The 20,749-nt window shown below is 38.2% G+C and overlaps 2 protein-coding genes and 1 non-coding gene across 7 annotated transcripts in view; 2 read left to right on the top strand and 1 right to left on the bottom strand.

Moving 5' to 3' along the window:
- FYTTD1 (forty-two-three domain containing 1) overlaps positions 1-19,362 on the bottom strand; it is a 36,488-nt gene extending 17,126 nt beyond the window's left edge. The window contains exons 1-3 of the mRNA XM_004465833.3: positions 19,072-19,362; positions 13,713-13,841; positions 3,483-3,631 (exon numbers count right to left, since the gene is read on the bottom strand). Coding sequence (XP_004465890.1) covers positions 3,483-3,631; positions 13,713-13,841; positions 19,072-19,174 — 381 coding nt within the window. The 5' untranslated portion in view covers positions 19,175-19,362. The remainder of the gene's footprint in view (positions 1-3,482; positions 3,632-13,712; positions 13,842-19,071) is intronic.
- LOC111765937 (U6 spliceosomal RNA) lies at positions 6,883-6,987 on the top strand. The gene has a single exon (XR_002798136.1). It is a non-coding gene; the product is annotated as a U6 spliceosomal RNA (small nuclear RNA).
- Positions 19,358-20,749, top strand: part of RUBCN (rubicon autophagy regulator) — an 84,222-nt gene continuing 82,830 nt past the window's right edge. For 3 of the 5 annotated variants that reach the window (XM_071214733.1, XM_071214731.1, XM_071214730.1), the window contains exon 1: positions 19,424-19,916. The gene's annotated coding sequence lies outside the window, so the exon portion shown is untranslated. Of the gene's footprint in view, positions 19,917-20,749 lie in introns of all 5 variants that reach the window. The other 2 variants (XM_004465839.4, XM_071214732.1) reach the window with 2 other exon arrangements.

Raw genomic sequence — 20,749 nt, 5'->3', positions numbered from 1 at the left:
GACCCGTGTGGAGCTGGCCATGCGCAGTGCTGATGCGTGCAAGGAGTGCCGTGCCACGCAAGGGTGTCCCCCGCGTAGGGGAGCCCCACGCGCAAGGAGTGCACCCATAAGGAGAGCCGCCCAGCGTGAAAAGAAAGAGTAGCCTGCCCAGGAATGGCGCCGCCCACACTTCCCATGACGCTGACGACAACAGAAGCGGACAAAGAAACAAGACGCAGCAAATAGACACCAAGAACAGACAACCAGGGGAGGGGGGGAAATTAAATAAATAAATAAATCTTTAAAAAAAAAAAAAAAAGTTCACAGTACAATCTGTTGCACCTAGAATATAGCTGAGTAACATTTGTCAAATGAATGACTACATGCAATACAACTATAACCTTTAGTACATGGTGAATATATGTTCCATGATCTAACAGTTTACATATGTGCATGAATGTGTGTACTAAAAAAAAGTTATATATAGGCTTAAGTTTTTGTTTCACTATAACTTTGATATTAAAAAAATTACTCCTTGAGGGAAAGAAATTAAGGTATTTGATTTTACATTAATTTTAATTAAGGTATTATTTACATGCAATAAAATTTTAAGTGTACAGTTAGATTAATTTGAGTAATTATATACAATTGTATAATCATACTATCATCATGATATAGCACAGTACCCTCTTCATAAAATAATTTCTTGTGTACTTCCTCTGCAGCTGATTCCCTCCTCTCTCTTGACGCCTACCCCAGGCAATCAATGTCAGTATAGTTCTGCCTTTTCTATAATTTCATATAAATGGAATAACATAGTATGTAGCACATAAGTCTTTTGTGTTTTGAATTCTTTTTTGCATGTTTTTTATCCATGCTAGCACATGCATTAATATTTCATTCCTTTTTACAGCAAAATTATATTCCATATTACAGATACAGGTGTTGTTGGGTTTTTTTTTGAGGTACTGGGGGAGTGTACTGAACCCAGTGCCACATATGTGGGAAACTGGCACTCAACCAACAAGCCATTAGCTTCCCTGAGTTGGTTTTTTGTTTTGATTGCTGTTTGTTTGTTTTTTCAGAGGCACAGGGAACTGAAACCAGCACCTCCCATGTAGGAGGTGGGCCACATCCACTTCCCCAATCATTTATTTTTCTTTTTATTTCTAGGCATTTATTTTTAACTGTCAAAATCAAATTATTAAAAAATGATCTACCAATTAATAGAAAATAACTACTGTATATACTCACCAACCATAATTTTCTTTTTTTTTTTTTTAGGTAATGAAATTTAAGTTTACAGATATACTAAATGGCTTGGTAGCATGAGATTCAAGTTAAAAGTTCTACAGAACATAATATTCTTCCAAATTTGGGAAATTCTACATAGAAAAGGGAAAAGTTATAAAATAATGAAAAAGTTGTACACTGCAGTGAAAGAATCACTCAGAAACTTACAACTTTTCTGGACATATCTTAAGTAACTCTCTCTAAGCAAAAGAGTAATTTGTTCTTAAGAGACAATCGATGTCCATTTGCTTCCCCAATAAACAGTATGGGTATGAGTATGCTATCTTTTCCCAATTAATTACTCATTCACTTCATAGTTAAAAACATTTCACACATTTATTTTTTTAAGTACCAGGGACAGGGAATGAATCAGGGACCTCATACGTGGGAAAGTGGCATTCAACCACGGAGTCATAACATCACCCCTGAGTTGGATTTTTCCTTTGTTTGCCTGCTATTTTTTCCTTTTGTTTTGTTTTGTTTTTAAGGAGGCACCAGGAACCTAACCCAGGACTGCCTATGTGGGAGGCAAGCATTCAACTGCTTGATGCACATCTGCTCCCTTGCACATTTTTACTGAAATACTTTTATTCAATAAAAATAGAGAAAACTATAGAAAGGAAGAGATAAAGTAATACAAAATCTAAGTGCAAAATATTTTTAAGTGTGATTATCTGTTAAATATATCCAGCAACTCAAGACCAATTAAGCTATTTATGCAACATGGTATAAGTCATTAATATGTAAATAAGATTTCTAAATTTATGGAAAATAGTCTGCTTCACCAGTGCTATATTCTATCCTATTTAGACTATTAATCTGTGTTTATGTTGAAGGGTTAAGAAATGTAAATGTCAAACCACACCCTCCGAAAATTACACAACTTAAAGAATTTGAATAAATCTTTAATACTCAGTACATTCATAACATTCTATGATTTAACATTTTTGATTTTAACTATTTTCAAATAACTCAAAAGACTACCACATGGTAATTTATAAGTTTTATAGAAGTCATTAAATTACTGAGTAAATCCTTCTAGCATCCATATCTCATTAATGTTTTCTAATCCATGAATAAACTGTAACTTATGTGATAAAGTCTGGGAGGCTGAGACATACATTGGTGATGGTACAAATGAAAAATAAAGGATTCTAAGACAGTTATGGTAAGAATATGTAAATATAAGACAATCTTAGAAATGAAGGCCCTGAATTTTTTACAAACATGTATTATTTCAATAATCAGAGAAACCAATGGGATTTAAAAAAACAGAAGGAACATTAAATTCCTTGGTGGCTCTAACCTACAAAACAAATAGAAGAAAAACCTTTTCTGAAACTATTTCAAGGAATACTTTAGCCAATTCAAAATTACTGAGATATAAAAAAACTTGTTAAAAGTTGAATAGTAGTTAACTTATGGTTAACTTATAACTTTCATTAAAAATAGTAGGGAAGGGAAGTGGCTGTGGCTCAATTAATTGGGCCCCTGTCTACCATATAGGAGGTCCTGGGTTTGCATCTCAGGGCCTCCTTGTGAAGGCAAGTTGGCCCATGCGCTGCAGAAAACTGATGGCCTGTGTGCTGCGGAGAGCTGGCGCAGCAAGATGATGTGCCAAAGGAGACAAGCAGATACAGAAAAAAACGTGCAGCAAATAGATGCAGAGAAGAGACAGCAAAGAATGGAACAACCCGCAGGGAGAGCGGGGCATAAAAAAGTGTCTTAAAAAAAAATTAGTAAGGAATATGCATTTATAGACATAGGTTTTAACCTCTGTTTAAACAGACACGTATATGAACATTCGTAGCAATATTATTCATAACAGCCAAAAAAGCAGAAAGAACCCATATGTTCACTAACTGGTAAATGATAAAACAAAATGTGGTAAACCCATAAAGTGGGATGTTAGCAATAAAAAGCAATGATGTACTGACACATACTACAACATGGATGCATCTGAAAAACATGGTTATATATCAGATCACATATTTTTGTGTAATTCCATTTATATGAAATGTTCAAAACAGGCAACTCTGTAGAGACAGTAAATTAGTGGTTTCCTGGGGCAGGTAACTGGGCAGGACTATGAATGGGATATATGCATGATTGCACAACTCTGTAAATACGCTTTTTCAAGTTCATTCACAAAAATTTTATCACAAATAAAGGAAAAAAATATCTGACCCAGAATTAAGTAATAATCCTACCTTATCACTCAGAGGTGGTCGATTCATAGGACTAATTCCTTTTCTAATTCCAGTTGCTTTCCTAGCAGCAAGGCCAGTGATAACCCCATAAGGACGTCTCTTTCCAGGCATTATTCTTCCTCTACGACCCAGATTATTCTTACCAAAACCTGCAGGAGAAAAAAAGAGAAGAAAAACATTAATCTAGGAACGCAATTGGGGAAGAGCACACAGGATAATCTTTCTTAAGCAGAGTGGTCACACTGGACTGAAAAATATTAGAAGATCCTCACATGTCCCATCTACCCATCCTCTTTGTCATTACAGACAGTCTAGATGTTCCCTGTGCAATATGGGAACCTCTATCCAAACTCGAGTTCTTAAAATGTGACTAGTCCAAATTTGCAGTTACAAAAAAAAACTGTAAAATTTTTAATAATTTTTACAGAGATTACATGTTGAAAATATTCTGAATATACTGGGTTAAGTAAAATATATTAGTAACATTAATTTCACTATCGTCGATGTTTTTAACTTTTTAAATAGAGCTCCTAGAAAAATTTAAATTAATACCAACATTTCATTTCTATTAGACAGCATTGGTGTAGAGAATCACTGTATAATTTTCCATATTATTTTCCACTTATTTACTACATTGCAATCTAGCTTCCTCACTTTAAGCCCCACTCTACTCAATCTGCTTTTGCTAAAACCTTAAACATTTTTAAAATCTAATTATTAAAAACTAAGCATGATGCCACAACAAACAGAAACAGTGAGGAAATACAGTGAGAGACCCAATAAAAACAGAGTGGAGGTGGCTTAAGTGACTGGGTGCCTCCCTCCCACATGGGAGTTCCTAGGTTCAGTTCCCAGTGCCTCCTAAAAAAAAAAAAAACACAGAGAACTGACAAGAGCAAATAACGGGGAAGGGTGGTGGTGATGGTGGGCAGGAATAAACAGAAATAAATCTTAAAAAAAAAAAAGCATGCTTACTGCAGAAATCCTAGAAACCTGTAGAGGACAAATAAAATAAAAATCGCCTATCATCCCCACAATTTCTTTTGAGTTTTTCTTGTACGTGTACACATATATTTAAAAAGTTAACATTTTTAGTTTCAACTATTTTTAAGAAACCCCAAAATCTATCATTATAAAGATTATAGGAAACGGACTTGGCCCAGTGGTTAGGGCGTCCGTCTACCACATGGGAGGTCTGCGGTTCAAACCCCGGGCCTCCTTGACGCGTGTGAAGCTGGCGCACGCGCAGTGCGGATGCATGCAAGGAGTGCTGTGCCACGCTGGGGTGTCCCCCGCGTAGGGGAGCCCCACGCACAAGGAGTGCGCCCTGTAAGGAGAGCCACCCAGGGCAAAAGAAAGTGCAGCCTGCCCAAGAATGGCGCCACCCACACGGAGAGCTGACACAAGATGACACAACCAAAAGAAACACAGATTCCCGTGCCGCTGACAACAGAAGCGGGACAAAGAAACAAGACGCAGCAAATAGAGAACAGACAACCAGGGTGGGGGAGCGGAGGGAAGAGAAATGAAAAAATAAATGTTTAAAAAAAAAAAAGAGATTATAGGGAAACGGATGTGGCTCAAGCAACTGAACTCCTCCTGTCTACTACATGGGAGGTCCCTGGTTTGGTTCCCAGTGCCTCCTTAAAAAAAAGACTGTAAACTGGTGCAATGGGCAGGCGTGGCAAGCTGATACAACGAGAGACAAGTAGAAAAACACTATGAGAGACACAACAAAGCAGGGAATGGAGGTGGCTTAAGCGATTAGGCACCTCCCTCCCATATGAGGTCCTCGGTTCAGTTCCTAGTGCCTCCTAAAGAAACAAAGATGACGAACGGACACAGCAAGTGCAAACAACAAGGGGGTAGGGAGAAACAAAATAAACTTTAAAAAACAAAAAAAAGGTTACATACCTTGACCAAGTGGAATTTACCCCAGATTGCAAGGGTGGTTCAACACACAAAAATCATTGTTAATATACCACAAATACAGAATGAACGAGAAAAGCCACAATTATCTCGATACAGACAGAAAAGGCATTTGACAAAATTCAGCACGCTTCCTTGATAAAACGCTCAAAGAATTATGAACAGAAGGGCACTTCCTCAATATGACAAAGGACATTTATGAAAATCCCATAACTAGCATCACACTCAATGGTGAAAAACAAAGCTTTCCTCTAAGGTCAGGAACAAGACAAGGATGTCTGCTTTCACCACTGCTATTCAATATTGTATTAGAAGTTCTAGCCAGAGAATTTTGCCAAGAAAAAGAAAGGGGGGAAGCAGACTTGGCTCAACGGATAGAGCATCTGCCTACCACATGGGAGGTCCACGTGGTCCATGCACAGTGCTGATGCGTGCAAGGAGTGCCCTGCCACGCAGGTGTGTCCCCCATGCTGGGGAACCCCACGCACAAGGAGTGCACCCTGTAAAGAGAGCTGCCCAGCGCGAAAGAAAGTTCGGCCTATCCAGGAGTGGCACCACACACAGAGAGCTGACGCAGCAAGATGACGCAACAAAACAAGACACAGATTTCGGGTGCCACTGACAAGAATAGAAGCAGACACAGAAGAACACATGGCGAATGAACACAGAAAACAGACGACTGGGTGGCGGGGAAGAGGAGAGAAATAAATAAAAATAAATCTTAAAAAAAAAAAAAAGAAAAGGCATCCAATTTGGAAAGAAAGAAGTACCTGATCTTATATAGAGAAAATCCAAAGGAATCCACAAAAAAACTATTATAACTAACAAATGAATCGAGCAAAGTGGCAGGGTTCAAGGTCAACAAAAATCAATTATGTTCCTATAAACTAGCAATGAACAATGTGAAAAGAAATTAGAAAACAATTCCACTTATAATAGTACCTAAACCAATATTTAGGAATAAATTCAACCAAGGATTTAGAAGACTTGTACACTGAAAACTACAAAACACTGCTGAAAGAAATTAAAGAATACCTAAATAAATGGCATGACATCCCATATTCATGGATTGGAAGAGTTAATTGTTAAGACATCAATATTACCCAAAGCAACCAACAGATTCAATGCAATCTCTACCAAATTCCAGCAACCTTTTTTGAAGAAATGGAAAAACCAATTCTCAAATTCATATGGAACTACAAAGATCCCGAAACAGCTAAAACAATATTCAAAAAGAACAACAAATTTGGAGGACTTCCCAATTTCAAACTGTACTACAAAGCTATGATAATTAAAAATATTGTCCTGACTTAGAGATAAACAGAACATTGGAACAGAATTGAAAGGCTAGAAATAAACCCATACATCTATGGCCAATCAATTTTCAACAAGAGTGCAATAGGGAAAGAATAGTCTCTTAAACAAATAGTGCTGGGAAAACTGATGTCCACATGCAAAAGAATTAAGTTAGGTGCTTGCTTCGGCAGCACATATACTAAAATTGGAATGATAGGGAAGATTAGCATGGCCCCTGTGCAAGGATGATGCACAAATTCATGGAGCGTTCCCTATTTTCATCATTTAAAAAAAGAAACAACAAACCAATAATTAAGTTAGACCCCCTGCCTCACACCATAAACAAAAACTACCTCATTTGGATCAAAGACCTAAATATAAACACTAAAACTATTTAACTCTTATAAGATGACAAAAGGGCATATCTTCAGGACGTGGGATTTATTTGGTAACAGGTTCTTAGATATAATACCAAAGGCATAAGCAATAAAAGAAACATTATTGGGGGACTGGGGTCACCACCCCCCAGCCCTAGTCCCTAGCAGAGACTTAAAACTAAAGCATCACTTAATAAAGACCACCCTCTCCAAAAAAAAAATTAGATAAATGTGACTTCATCAAAATTAAAAACTCTTGAGCCTCAAATAGAAATTATCGACAAAGTAAAATAACAACCTACAGAATGGGAAAAAGTACCTACAAAAAATCAGATAAGGATGGAATATACAGACTATATAAGAATTCCTACAACAACAACAAAAAAAAACAATTTAAAAATGGGCAAAGGGCTTGAATATACATCTCTCCAAAAATTATACACATATGGCTGATAAACACATGCTCAACATCATTTGCCATTAAGGAAATGCAAATCAGAACTACAATGAAACCCCTTCATATCCACATTTTATTTTTTTCATTAAAAAAAAAAAGGAAAATAACTAGTATTGGAGAAGATATATAAAAATTAGAACTCTACTACATTGCTGGTCAGCATGTAAAACAATGCAGCCACTGTAGAAAACACAGTGGTTCCTCAAAAAGTTAAATCCAGAATTACCATATAACCCAGCAATTCCACTTCCACATATAAAACCAAAGAAGTGAAAACAGGGTCTCAAATAGATACATGTACTCCAATATTTACAGCAGCATTATTCACAATAGTTAAAAGGTAGAAACAACCCAAGTGTCCCTTAGTTTGCTTGAACTGCTCTCACGAACAACACACAATGGAAACAAATGGAAATTTAATGACTCATGGATTTGAGGCTAGAAGTCCAAAATCTAGGTTATCAGTGAGGCTTGTTTTCTTCCCCAAGACTGTAGCACTGGGGTGCTTGGCTGCGGCAAACCTTGGGGTTCCTTGACGTTCCCATGTTGATGTTCTCTCTTTTCTCTTTCGGGTTCCAACTTCCTACTTCTTCCTGTGGCCTTCTTCTTAAAAGATTTCCAGTAATCTGGATTGACTCACCCTGATCTCAATAAAACCGCATAATATATAAATATAATAAAGACCCACCCCAATTCAGTTCACCACTCCTTAACAAAAAAAAACTATCTTCAAAGGTCCTATTTACAATTGTTCCAAAACACAAAAACGTGGATTAAAATTAAAAGCATATCTAAACTGGGGTACATAATTCAATCTACTGCACCATGTGTCCATCAACAAATGACTGGATAAACAAAATTGGTACCTACACACATTGGAATATTATTTGGCCATAAAAAAACAAATTATGAGGGATGCTGCAATACATTATGCTCAGTGAAATAAGCACAGTCATACGGACAAAAAATTGTGTGATGTGAATTATAAAGAGATGACTATAAACAGCGAATTCACAGAGATACAAAGTAAAGTAGAAGTTACCAAGGGATGGGGAGGGGGATAGGGGGTGCATCTGGAAAAATTAATACTAGTAATATAATAATAATAAAGCAGATTATATAATCCATGGTACATTTCCAAAAGGAAAAAATAACTTCCAATGAAAATGTGGACTCTAGGCTGGATATTACAAAATGGGCAAGATTTGAATAAGGAGATAAACATGATAAAATGAAGGATTCCAGGCTGGAGTTGTCAAATACGAACATGGACGAGTACAGAGTATTGCGAGACAGTATAGGGAAAAGAGTAAGAAGTGAATGGATGTGGTGGACTCAGATCAGAGAAAGCTTTGAATGGGGATAAAGACTGCACTTGACAAGGAAAGAGAGAGTCCTGAATTCATGATCAGTTCACAATCATCAGTTTAGCAGCCAATATTCAAAAGAGAATGGAAAAGGGAAAGATAAGGTAGCAAGACTATTTCAGAGACTACTGTAGCACTCAAGAGTAACATGATAAAGAACTGGAAAAGGAACAAAGTAATTATAAAATATTTAAAAATAAGTGAATGGGGAAGCAGATGTGACTCAAGCATTTCAGCTCCCACCTACCAATGGGAAGTCCTGGGTTCGGTTTCTGGTGCCTCCTAAAGAAGACAAGCTGAACGATGGGCTAACGTGGTTAGATAACGCAACAAAGAGATAAAAGGAGGAAAACACAATGAGACATACAACAAAGCAGGTAGCAGAGGTGGCTCAAGTGATTAGGCACCTCCCTCCCAAATGCAAGGTCCTCGGTTTGGTTACAGTAACTCCTAAAAAAGAGGATGAGCACACAACGAACATACACAGCAAAAGCAAAACAACGAAGGTGGGGGTAGGGGAATAAATTAAAAATATGAGTGAATGAATCAGCAAGGATGAAGAGAAAGACTAAAGGAAGTAGGAAGAGGAATACACTATTATTATATAGTTTTAATCTCAGATGAGAAGATATTGTTTCAGTAATAGGAATAAAATTGATTAAAAGAAAGGTTGGAATAGAATTCTATCCCTGGATGTCTTCTATTTCTGATGGTTATATTGTTCCATATTCATCACTGTTTCACTATCCTTAACTTCTCTCTCAAGGTTGGGTTCTTCTCTTCAACCTTATAGCAGCTTACTCCCACCTTCAATCTTTGAACAAACTTCTTTAACGATAGTCTGTTTAAGCAATGTGTCTTAGTCTACCAAGGCTGCTATGACAAATACCACACAATCAATTCATTTAAAAAAGAGGAATTTATTATCTCATGGTTTTGGAAGACAGAAGTCCAAAATCAAGATCTCAAGAGGCATGCTTTCCTGTAGTCCATTCATCTGGTGCTAGTGTGCCACAATCCTTGGTATTCCCTGTTTCTCATTTCTGTTTCTGTCATATGGCAATCTCTCTCTCCTTGTGTCTGCTCCTTTTATTTCCACTGACCTCTGGCTTCCACTGACTTCTTCTGACTGCTGTGTTCACTTCCTTTTGCTTATAAGGACTTCAGCTTTATGGATCAAGGCTGACCCTGATTCAGTTAGGCCTCATCTAAAGAGAACCTTCAGAGATCTATTCACAAGAGTCCACATATTTATGAATAAATAACATCTTCAAAGGTCCCATTTACAAATAGGTTCTTACCCACATGAATGAGTAGGACTCCAATAATTTTTTTGGTATGGTACATGAATCAATCCCCAACACAATGATTCTACCTTTCACCCCTTCACTGTTACATTTTATAAAATACAAGCAATATGTTGTCCCAATTCTCTTCTCTCTGTAACTGCCTTACATTCTAAAAAGCACGGTGACAGGGTACAAAAGACATCATCCAATGTAATCATCTTTTCTCAGATTTTATTCCATTTAGTCATTCTACAAAGTTTTTTTCTCTCTTTCCAACCAGTTTCTTCATTCTCATTTCTTTCACATTCTTAGCCCCACAAGAGAAGCAATTTAACACTAGCCATGTATCAGAAACACCTAAGGAGGGTTTAAAAAAAAAATTGCTGTGTCCTCCCTCTGCAGATTCTGGTACAGTATATATGGACGGCAGCCAGATTATCTATTTTATAAAGCCCCACAGGTATAACCAAGTTTGAGAACTCCAATTAGAGACAAGAATTTTTATTTATTTCTTTTAAGATTTATTTATTTATCCCTCCCCCCACCCCACTGTTTGAGGTTGCTGTCTGCTCTCTGTGTCCATTTGCTCTGTACTCCCTGTGTCTGCTCATCTTTTCTTTAGGAGGAACCAAGCCCAGGACCTTCCAAGTGGAAGAGAAGCGTTTAACCGCCTGACCCACCTCAAACCCCTGGTTTGTGTCTCTCATTGTCTTTTCTCTTTGTGTCTCTTTTGCTGCATCACCTTGTTGCATCAGCCCGCCACGCAAGCTCGCATTCTCCAGAAGGCACCAGGAACCAAACCTGGGGCCCCTCATGTGGGAGGTAGAAGTCCAATCGCTTAAGCCCCATCTACTTTCCAAGAATTTTCTTATCTTTGAATCCTTAGCCCAATCTCTTCATAACAAACAACCATTTGCCTCAATTTTAGAAGTCTGATCATAAATTAAGATTGGAATAAGTTTTCCAGGAAAGGTCACACTGTAAGAGTATATATGATATTATTACTGGCTCCTTTCCAAAGTTAAATACAAATCCCCCTGTCTCTTATACTTCTAAAAGAAGGCTGTACACAAGTAGTTCTCTAACGTTTTGGTCTCAGGACCTCTTTACACTCCAAAGATTTCTGTTTCTGTGGGTTATGCTTATTGAAACGTACTGCACTAGAAATAAAAACTAAGAAAAATTTAAAACTACTTATTATTCCATTTAAAAACAACTTATTACATGCAATTATTTTTAATGAAAAGTAATTATTTTCTGAAACAGAAATATTTTAAAAATGCACTATTTTGCATTTTGCCCATTTTTTTAACATCTGGCTTAAGATAGCTAGATTCTCGTATCTTTTTCTACAATCTGTTGTAATTATCGCACATCGTGTAACTTCTGGAAAATCCACTGTACAATCATGACAGAATAGCAGTAAAACACAATTAATGTCTTAGTATTACTGTGACAATAGTTTTGATCTAATGGATGTCCTGAGACTTGGGGACCCTGGAATGTACTTTTAAAACCACTGCTGTATGATATTCCAGAACATTTAGGTTGCTTCTATGAGAATTACTGAGTCCCTAAATTATATTTTGGACATGTAGTTAGGAAGATTTAATTCACTTATTTGTTCAAACACCAAAAAAAATTTTTATTGAATATCTGCCAAGGCTTACTGTCCTACTTGTTCTCTTACCTCAAGCTAACATTCTCATTGATACTACAATGTGGAAATGTTCCTTTTTCCTAGCCAATCAGAACTTAAAACAATCCCACGTTGCTCTGCATACTGACTAGCAGCAGCAGTTGTTCTACTTTAGCCCCTATCACATGTAATTGGAGAGCATGTAAGATTGAGCTTGAGCTTCTATGTGAGATCTTAAACTGCCTTCAGGTATCATTTATCTTAAGGCTCAGATCATAATCCTCATAAATGGCAAGTCTTTCTGATCTTTCATGGCCTAGATCATATTTCACCATATCCATTAAATTACACTGATCTTCGTAGCACAAAATCCCTGTATATACTATATATAATATACACATAATACTAAATAAATTTCTCATGACATTTCTCATACTGTAACTTTTCTTGCAGTTATTTTCATGCCTATCACTGCTCCTAAAAATCAATTCCGTGAAGTAAAGACCACATGTTTAATTATCCCCAGAACTTGGTCAGTTCAGAGCATCTATCAAGTATTTAGCATATGATTAGCAAAAATGAGTATTACTCCTGGCTTCTACGAACTCTAGACAGTTATCCTCAAACAAATCATATTTAAAACATGGTATTTTGAGTGCTATATTTTACAAGAAATCCTTAAAGATAAATCACTGAAATTAAATATTTACTTGTTATAGCTAAACACCCGAATGAAATTTACTCGTTTAGGTTCAACTGAAATTTTATTTGTGAGGTCTAATCTCAGTTACAGACATATTTTGAGGATACATTGGCATATTAGATGTTCAACATAGAAATGGCTATGTCCAAACCACTGGAAATTATTTTTTGCTTTTCAACATATAGGATAAAAATCACCTCTAATTTGCCAGACACCTTTTTTAATATACGCGAGAAAGATTTAGAGTTTTGTACTTAAACAAAACTTTATTCTGAAATGCTGATATAACTGCTAAAAAAACATTAATAAGTCATCTATAATTAATAGTGTTCAGTTACTGCCTTAAGTCTATTTTGGAACAAGATATAAATAAATACACTTCCAGGTAACCAAAAATAGTAGCCTAATTGTATATGTAGAGTGCCAAGATAGTCAGATCCTTTAAAGCATTCTTTTTTTTTTTTTAAGGAGGTACTGGGGGTTAAACCTGGGGCCTCGTACATGGGAAGCAGGCACACAACCACTGCATTATACCCACTGCCCAGCAATCAATTCTGAGTGTCACCTTTTGAGGAGGCAACAATCCTAAAAGTCCTAGATGATAAGACAGAGAGTCTAGAAGTCATTTTCTATGTAGACTATAGAAACAGTCTCCATTTATTTAAAGGTTCTCATATAAAAAAAGGAGTTGCTTCCTATAACTTACGTTTAAGTAATTAATAGGCATGCTTTAATTCTAATTAAAAGAATTTTCTAGTTAATAAAGCTGCCCCAATGAAATAAGTTGTCTTGTTAAGATGGAATGCTCTTTCACTGAATATATTTAAGCTTTGGTTAGACCATCATCCATCAGGAACACTGTTAAAGGGACAGCTCAATGGGAAGGAGAGGGGGTCTGATGATATATAAGATCTGTGCAATTCTATACCCTAAATATAGTTTAGAACATTTATAAACTGAGGTTACTTTAAAATGACTTAATAAGAAACAGTGCTATCACCTATTTAAGGAAATAAAACTTTTAATTTTTACTCGGTTTTATAATTTAAGCAAAAACTTGAGGATGGAGGAAACACAAATTACAAAGAATACAAATACATGTCCTTCATATTTTAAGTATTTGAACCCATAAATAATAGCTTTTTATTAAAGCTTACTACTTTAAAAACTTACCAGAATTCTGTTGGATTCCCCATCGTATTCTCATTCTGAATTGCCGGGTACCACTTTGCTGGAGTCTTCTATTTAGTCTTGGAAAATTCTGCTTCTTTCCTTCCTTTCGATTCAATTTAATTATATCATCTGTGTGAGAGGAAATGCCATCATTACTTTCATTTTTAACTGACTGACTCAATTACTCAGTCTCATTTTCTATTGATATATTTCCTAAGTCCCTAACTTCTTTTCTACTTTGAAAGTACTTCCATAACAGAAATAAATAAAATAAAACTCAAATCAGTCATTTTACTTGGAATACTGGAAAAGGTTTCATAGGAAAAGTTAAAATCAATAGCTCAAAGCAGATCTACCAATCAATAAAGAGCTATATTATCCACAGCATTTTTCACTGATTAAAGTGAGGGAGGCAAATGGACTTGGTCCAATGAATAGGGCGTCTTCCTATCACATGGGAGGTCCAAAGTTTAAACCCAGGGCCTCCTTCGACCCATGTGGAGCTGGCCCACGCGCAGTGCTGATGCGCTCAAGGAGTGCCCCGCCATGCAGGGGTGTCCCCCGTGTAGGGGAGCCCCACACGCAAGGAATGCACCCCATAAGGAGAGCCGCCCAGCGCAACAGGAAGTGCAGCCTGCCCAAAGAATGGCGCCGCACACATGGAGAGCTGACACAACAAGATGACGCAACAAAAAGAAACACAGATTCCCATGCCGCTGATAAGGATAGAAGCGGTCACAGAAGAACACACAGTGAAAGGACACACAGAGCAGACAACTGGGGGTGGGGGGAGCAAGGGGAGAGAAATAAATAAAAAATAAATCTTAAATAAATAGTGAGTGAAAGCCTAGTCAAATAATTACTCATAATTACTTTGCATAATTACAGAATTGTCCTTGTTTTAAGATGACCACCTTTCAATAAAGCGATAGGCAGTCAAAAGATAAATAAATCCTTCAATTAAAAGACTAACTTCCTAAATTCAATTCATCTCAACTCAAAAATTTATGATGTATATGATAGGTGCAATTAATGTATGTGCCAGGCTGTGCTATAACAAAAACAAGTAAAAAGATCTGGTCTCAGTTTTCAATAAGTTTAAGATTATTTATGGGAACAGATAAAGAAATAACAAATATAAAACAAAATTAAGTAACTGCCATAAAAAGGTATAGTTAAAAAAAGAAAAAAAGCTATTAGTTATCCACTCCTCTAGCTAAGTATTTCAAAATTATCCTATTTTTCTTTCTATACTGATCTCTCAAAGAGGGGTTATTTCAAAAGTATTTCCAAACTCCTTCAAGGTAAAATATCACTGCTCGCATACTAAAACAGAACAGTGCACAGAAGAGGAAATTATATGTACTCCAGATTCTTATTTACATCTGTTTAAGGTTATAAAAATATTCATTTAAGAAATATCCACTTTCTGTACAGTTCTCACTCCTAAATTAATTTTAATGATTAATAAAGCAAACAAATAAAAAAATTACATGTGGTCAACCTATTAACAAAACTCCATAAAACCTCAATTTTTTCCCCAACTGTGCTAAGAACAAAGAATCTAACAAATAACTATCAATAAAGTCTTTCCTGAACTCAGAGAAGGAAATATAACTGATAAAGATCCTTTCTGATATGCTACTGCATCTCACCCATCTGCAATCTTCAATATGCTTTATCACATTCAAATGAATATTCATAAAGAATATTTCAAATTTCCTTCTTTAAGTATCTTCCTGGGATAAATTCTACAACTACAAAAGAATCAATGTTGAAGTCACTTGCGAACAGATGTGACTCAGGCAGTTGGGTGCCTGCCTCCCACATGAGAGGCCCCGGGTTCAGTTCCCGTGCCTCCTAAAGAAGAAACAGACAACAGTCAGACAATAGTGCCTCCTAAAGAAGAAACTGACAACAGGCAGACAACAAGCAAAAACAAGGAGCAAACAGAGGAAGCCATCTGGGGGGAGGGAAGGGAGTTGAAGTCACTCAAAAACTGTTTTCACTTTTTTTTTTTAATAAAAAAGTTTTCAGGAAGTGGACTTGGCCCAATGGATAGGGCGTCCACCTACCACAAGGGAGGTCCACGGTTCAAACCCCGGGCCTCCTTGCACCATGTGGAGCTGGCCCACATGCAGTGCTGATGCGCACAAGGAGTGTCCTGCCACACAGGGGTGTCCCCCGCATAGGGGAGCCCCATGCGCAAGGAGTGCACCCCATAAGGAGAGCCGCCCAGTGCGAAAGAAAGTGCAGCCTGCCCAGGAGTGGCGCCGACGCAGCAAGATGACGCAACAAAAAGAGACACAGATTCCTGTGCCGCTGACAACAACAGAAGTTGACAAAAAGAACACGCAGCAAATGGACACAGAAGACAACTGGGGCAGGAAGGAGGGGGGGAGAAAGAGCAGAGAAATAAATAAAATAAATCTTAAAAAAAAAAAAAAAAGTTTTTCATGAATACCACAAAACTTTTAAATCTCAATGAGCAGAAAGAATACTCAGGAAAACAATACTTATGAAATGCTGCTTTCCTTTAAAGAGGTGCTACTTATTCTTTACCAGAGGTCTGAGATCTCAGTCATGACATGACAGAGTACACCAAAAAAAGAATTTGGTCTGGTAATTAACAAACAAGTAAAGGCAGAATACATTTTTGACTGACCAAATTACTTTTAAAATAGAGCACACAGAGCCTAAAGATAACTGAAAGTTAAAATAACAAATCATATGAAACAAAATTATTTTCATATTCAAACATTTTATTATCTAAATCCTCAAACAAGTTACATAAGGTATCAGAGCTGAAAGGATTCTTCCAATCTAATAGAAGAAATGGCTTTCTCCTACCAAAGGGAACAGCGCAGGCATCAGAAGAAAAAGTGTTATCAGAAAAAAAAAAAATCCATTACAATGGGGTACTTTATAAAATAGTTTCTTTCACAGCATTAGGGGTATATATGGTAATAAAAATACTAGTGATACTAACAGATATTGTTTTAATATGCAGTCATTTGATCCTCACAGCAATCCTATGAAATAAGAATTATCAAAATACTCATTTTGCAAATTAAGAAACTGAGCCACAGTGAGGCCAGCTATTGGTAAACTGTAACCTTAGTCGATATTCTATAATAATATTGGGATAATCCTGGTGAATTCAGGATTTAAAATAAAAAGACAAAATAAAACAAGAAAAACAGGAAATCAGATTCTAAAACCTCCACAGATCTGATAAAATATTCACAGGGCATACTAATTGTCTAAAGATACCCTCTCTTCAATCCATCTCTGTAAAATCCTCACTCAAAGGACCAAATTCTATTTTAACTCTTCAATTTCTACCTTCAAAAAGAATTACTCCTCAGTTTTTGTCACTTAAGCATCCTAATAACCAAACAAAATACATACAAAAAAATAAGCAAATCTAGAAATTTAAGAAACATACTGTGAAAACACACGTTTAACATGTCTCTACATTTATGGTACGGAGCTCCAGCACCAAATTGAAATCCTGGTTCTACTTCCTGGATCTGTGACTTCTGGCAAGTTTTTTTTTTTAAGATTTCTTTATTTCTCTCCCCTCCCCCCCCCCCCCCCCCCCCCAGTTATCTGTTCTCTGCGTCTATTTGCTGCGTCGTCTTTGTCCCCTTCTGTTGCTGTCAGCAGCATGGGAATACTTTGGACAAGTTTTATTTCTCTCTGCCTCAGGTTTCTGCAAATGGGGATATGTGTCTTACTGTGCACCACTTACTGTTCTAAGCAGTTTACGAAAAGACTTCATTCATTCAATACTTATAGAAACCCTATGATGTAGATTAAGCATTATCATCACCTTTTTCCAGATGAGGCACTGAGAAGTTTAACTTAACCATTATCTATTCTAACAAGTGGCAGAGGCAGTATTTGTACTGAGCGTGGCTCCAAGTTCCATGCCCTTTATCCCTAGAAGTAGATACCTCATAGGATTATTATGAGGATAAAAACACTTAACACATGTAAAATGCTTAGTCAAGTGTCTGGCACTCAAACATTCGTTATCATATTATTTCTTTGCCTCAGCTTACAAGACTTCTCATTTCTTTCCAGCTCACTGTTAACTAGCAGTAAGACAAGACTTGAAGCCAAATCTCTTACTTTTGATGACTTAATAAATTCACGTACTGGTTTGCCCTGTGGCAGTCACAGAAACCAAGAGTTCCTGACTTCTGACTAAAAATTCTCCAGATAAACCACAACAAAAGAAAAAGAAAGAAAATACAAATGGGAAGAAATGGCAACCAAGAATGTTTCCAAGATGGATATTTATACCGTCCTCAGAAAAGTTACCTCTGTATGGTCCAAACACTTTTCATATATCAGAAAAACCTTAGGCCATTGCAAGATGAGGTGGACCTAACTACATCTGCCACCATAACTTGAATCCCGACAAAAATCGAATTACTTTTAAACCAGTTAAACCAAACAGAGGGCAGTGCCTCAGTGGTGGTGTCTGAATTTTGAATTGGATCACCAATTCTGCTTTTTATTTAATCATCACCACACCACCGCACTTTTTTTATATGTGCTAAGCTCCACGCTTTGCCTGACTTCTCATCACTCCACATGAATCTCTCCTTCCATTTTTGCTTCATTCCTTTCTCAATAGCCAACTTTAAATTCGGATAAGGAGGACGTAATAAAAAAATAAAAAAAAAAAAAACCAACATCTGATTAAGTCCTTGCAAAACGAAATTTTCTTTCTGACAAACACTCCCGAGTCGGTGCCCCGTTGGTGGTCCCGAGATTTGGCCCGTCAGAAACTAACTCTCGGGGGCTCCTTTACGCTTCTCGTGGAGCGCCAGGCGGAGACCTGGGCACAGCAAAACACTCAACAAGCCTTCCTCTAGAACCACTGATTTTAACTGAATACAAACCCAGCTGGATTCTCAAAAACCTTTCTTCAGAAAGGAGGGCTCGAACGGGCCATTCCTCCTCACTCCTCAGATAACGCCCACAGCGAACCTGCCTGCGGGGAGACCGCCGAGTGTCCTCACAAAGAGCCCCGCCGAGTGGTAGCGCCCCTCTGGGGGTGATGGGGTACGTAACCCTCCCGCGCCAAACCTCCGGATCTGCAGCGTGACCCGCCCAACGGCCCCGCCTCAGAACCGCCGGACCCCTAAATCCCGACCCAGGAACCCAGTATCAAGCTTGAGGTTCATCCTTCCCCTCCCCCCGATGCCCCCAACTTGGTTCAGCCCTCCCTCAAGAAAACTCGATTCACAACTGCGGCCAACCGCCCCTTCCCCCACAAACCGCGGCACTTGGTTCCACCCACACCCTCCCCCCCACCCGAACTCGGTCCAACTCGGCCCCTCACCCAAAGACATATCGATTTTGTCCAGGTTTTCGTTGCTGCGGGTTTTCGTCGGCAACGCCGGAGCCGCCGTGGCTCCCACCAACCGGGTACCAAACCGGTTCATGACTGAAGACGTCGCGCTAGAAGAGTCAGTAGGAAGGCCTTAGTCTGAGGCCTGCCACCTCCCACTCACGCACTCAGACTAGCTGCACCGAAGGAGCGCGCACGCGTGCTGGCGGCGTCCTTGCCCTCCCACCCGCTGCTGGGAGGGGCGGGGCGCGGCGCGGCGGGGGCGGGGGCGGGGGAGGGGGTGGGGATTACAGAGACCGGGGTAAGGAACAGGAGCGACTTGACGCCCTGATTCGCTCGTAGCGGCCCTTGGCGGCTGGGAGGAGACATTGCAGCCCCTGCTTTGGGCGGCTACATCGACAGCTTTTTTTTTTTTCAACAGTTCGCCTTTTAGCCCAAATTGCGGAATGCTGAGCACCTCAGAATCACATGCCTTAAATAATATCATGTTCTTCGAGTCCCTCCTGCTGCAGAAAGACCCCCTAAGCTTTTGTACACACGAATCTTCCATACGCCACTGCAGTGCAGCCTCGGAGGCAGGACAGACCCCTGCGAGCGTCTATTGCAGAACTGCGTTTTAGCTCCGCTCAGTCTGGCAAGCTCCTCCACCTGCAGCATGCAGAACCGCCGCGTCTGAACGCAAAGCAAAGCCTGCAGTGACAGTTCTTACGTCGCCTTACCAATAAAAGTAAATGTTAACGTTTCCCGTGTCAGTACGACCTCTCAACCGGCACTCTCAAAACATTTTGCAAGGTACTAGCCACCTTAATAAGACCTCATCTTCCCTTGGGAGAGGGGTAAGTACCTCTGCTTTTTTTTTTTTTTACTGCATTTTTCTCTAATTCATTTGCTCTGGGAAATGATAGGATTCGTTTTCTCTCTGGTCGCCCCTACAGGAAAACATATTAATATTTGATGAATCAATGCATAATAACTTTTTTTTCCCTATTCACGAAACGAGATGTTGCCCTCTCTTACCTCCATCTCCACCAAAGTAACTATGCTTCTGTGAAAGCACATAGGTTCCATCAACCTCATAACAGCTTCAAACAATCTCAGACATTTACATCTGAGGAAAAAAGAGGAGTAGGTATTCCGTTCATTTAGAAATCTCTGCCACCTTCCTCCTCTCCACTTTCTAAAATTTATTATGTATAGAAACGAGCCGTAGCTTTTCGGCCTAAAGTATCTCAAAACCACAGTAACGTATGCTTAACTTGGTAACGTCAAAATGTCACCAGTGCTGTGGTTCCCAGCTCCTTCAACCCCAATGACTCATTTTACTATCTTTCGTTTGGGATCCCTATATTTTAAAATACTTTGTATCAAACACACTGCATTTGCAAATAGCTTATTTTTAATTTTTTATTAATTAAAAAACAACTACATCCCAGCTCCCCTTTCCAGGTCTGAACGCAAACCAGAGGCTGCAATGAAAATTCTTGGTTCACCTTAACAAAAGTAAATGCAAGAACATTTTTATGTCTGTAGCATGAAAAAAAGCAAGCAGCTATCACACTGAGCTATATTTCCAGCTTAAAGCAAAAAGCCATTACTTTTTATTAGTCTGGGTAGTCTTATATTGAGGAAATGTATGCTTTTTATTAGGCTTATGGAAATATAAATAACT

Source organism: Dasypus novemcinctus, chromosome 4 (assembly GCF_030445035.2).
Source record: "Dasypus novemcinctus isolate mDasNov1 chromosome 4, mDasNov1.1.hap2, whole genome shotgun sequence".
NCBI lineage: Eukaryota > Metazoa > Chordata > Mammalia > Cingulata > Dasypodidae > Dasypus > Dasypus novemcinctus.
Note: the sequence above shows the minus strand (reverse complement) of the source record. Positions and strands in the feature narration are given on the sequence as shown.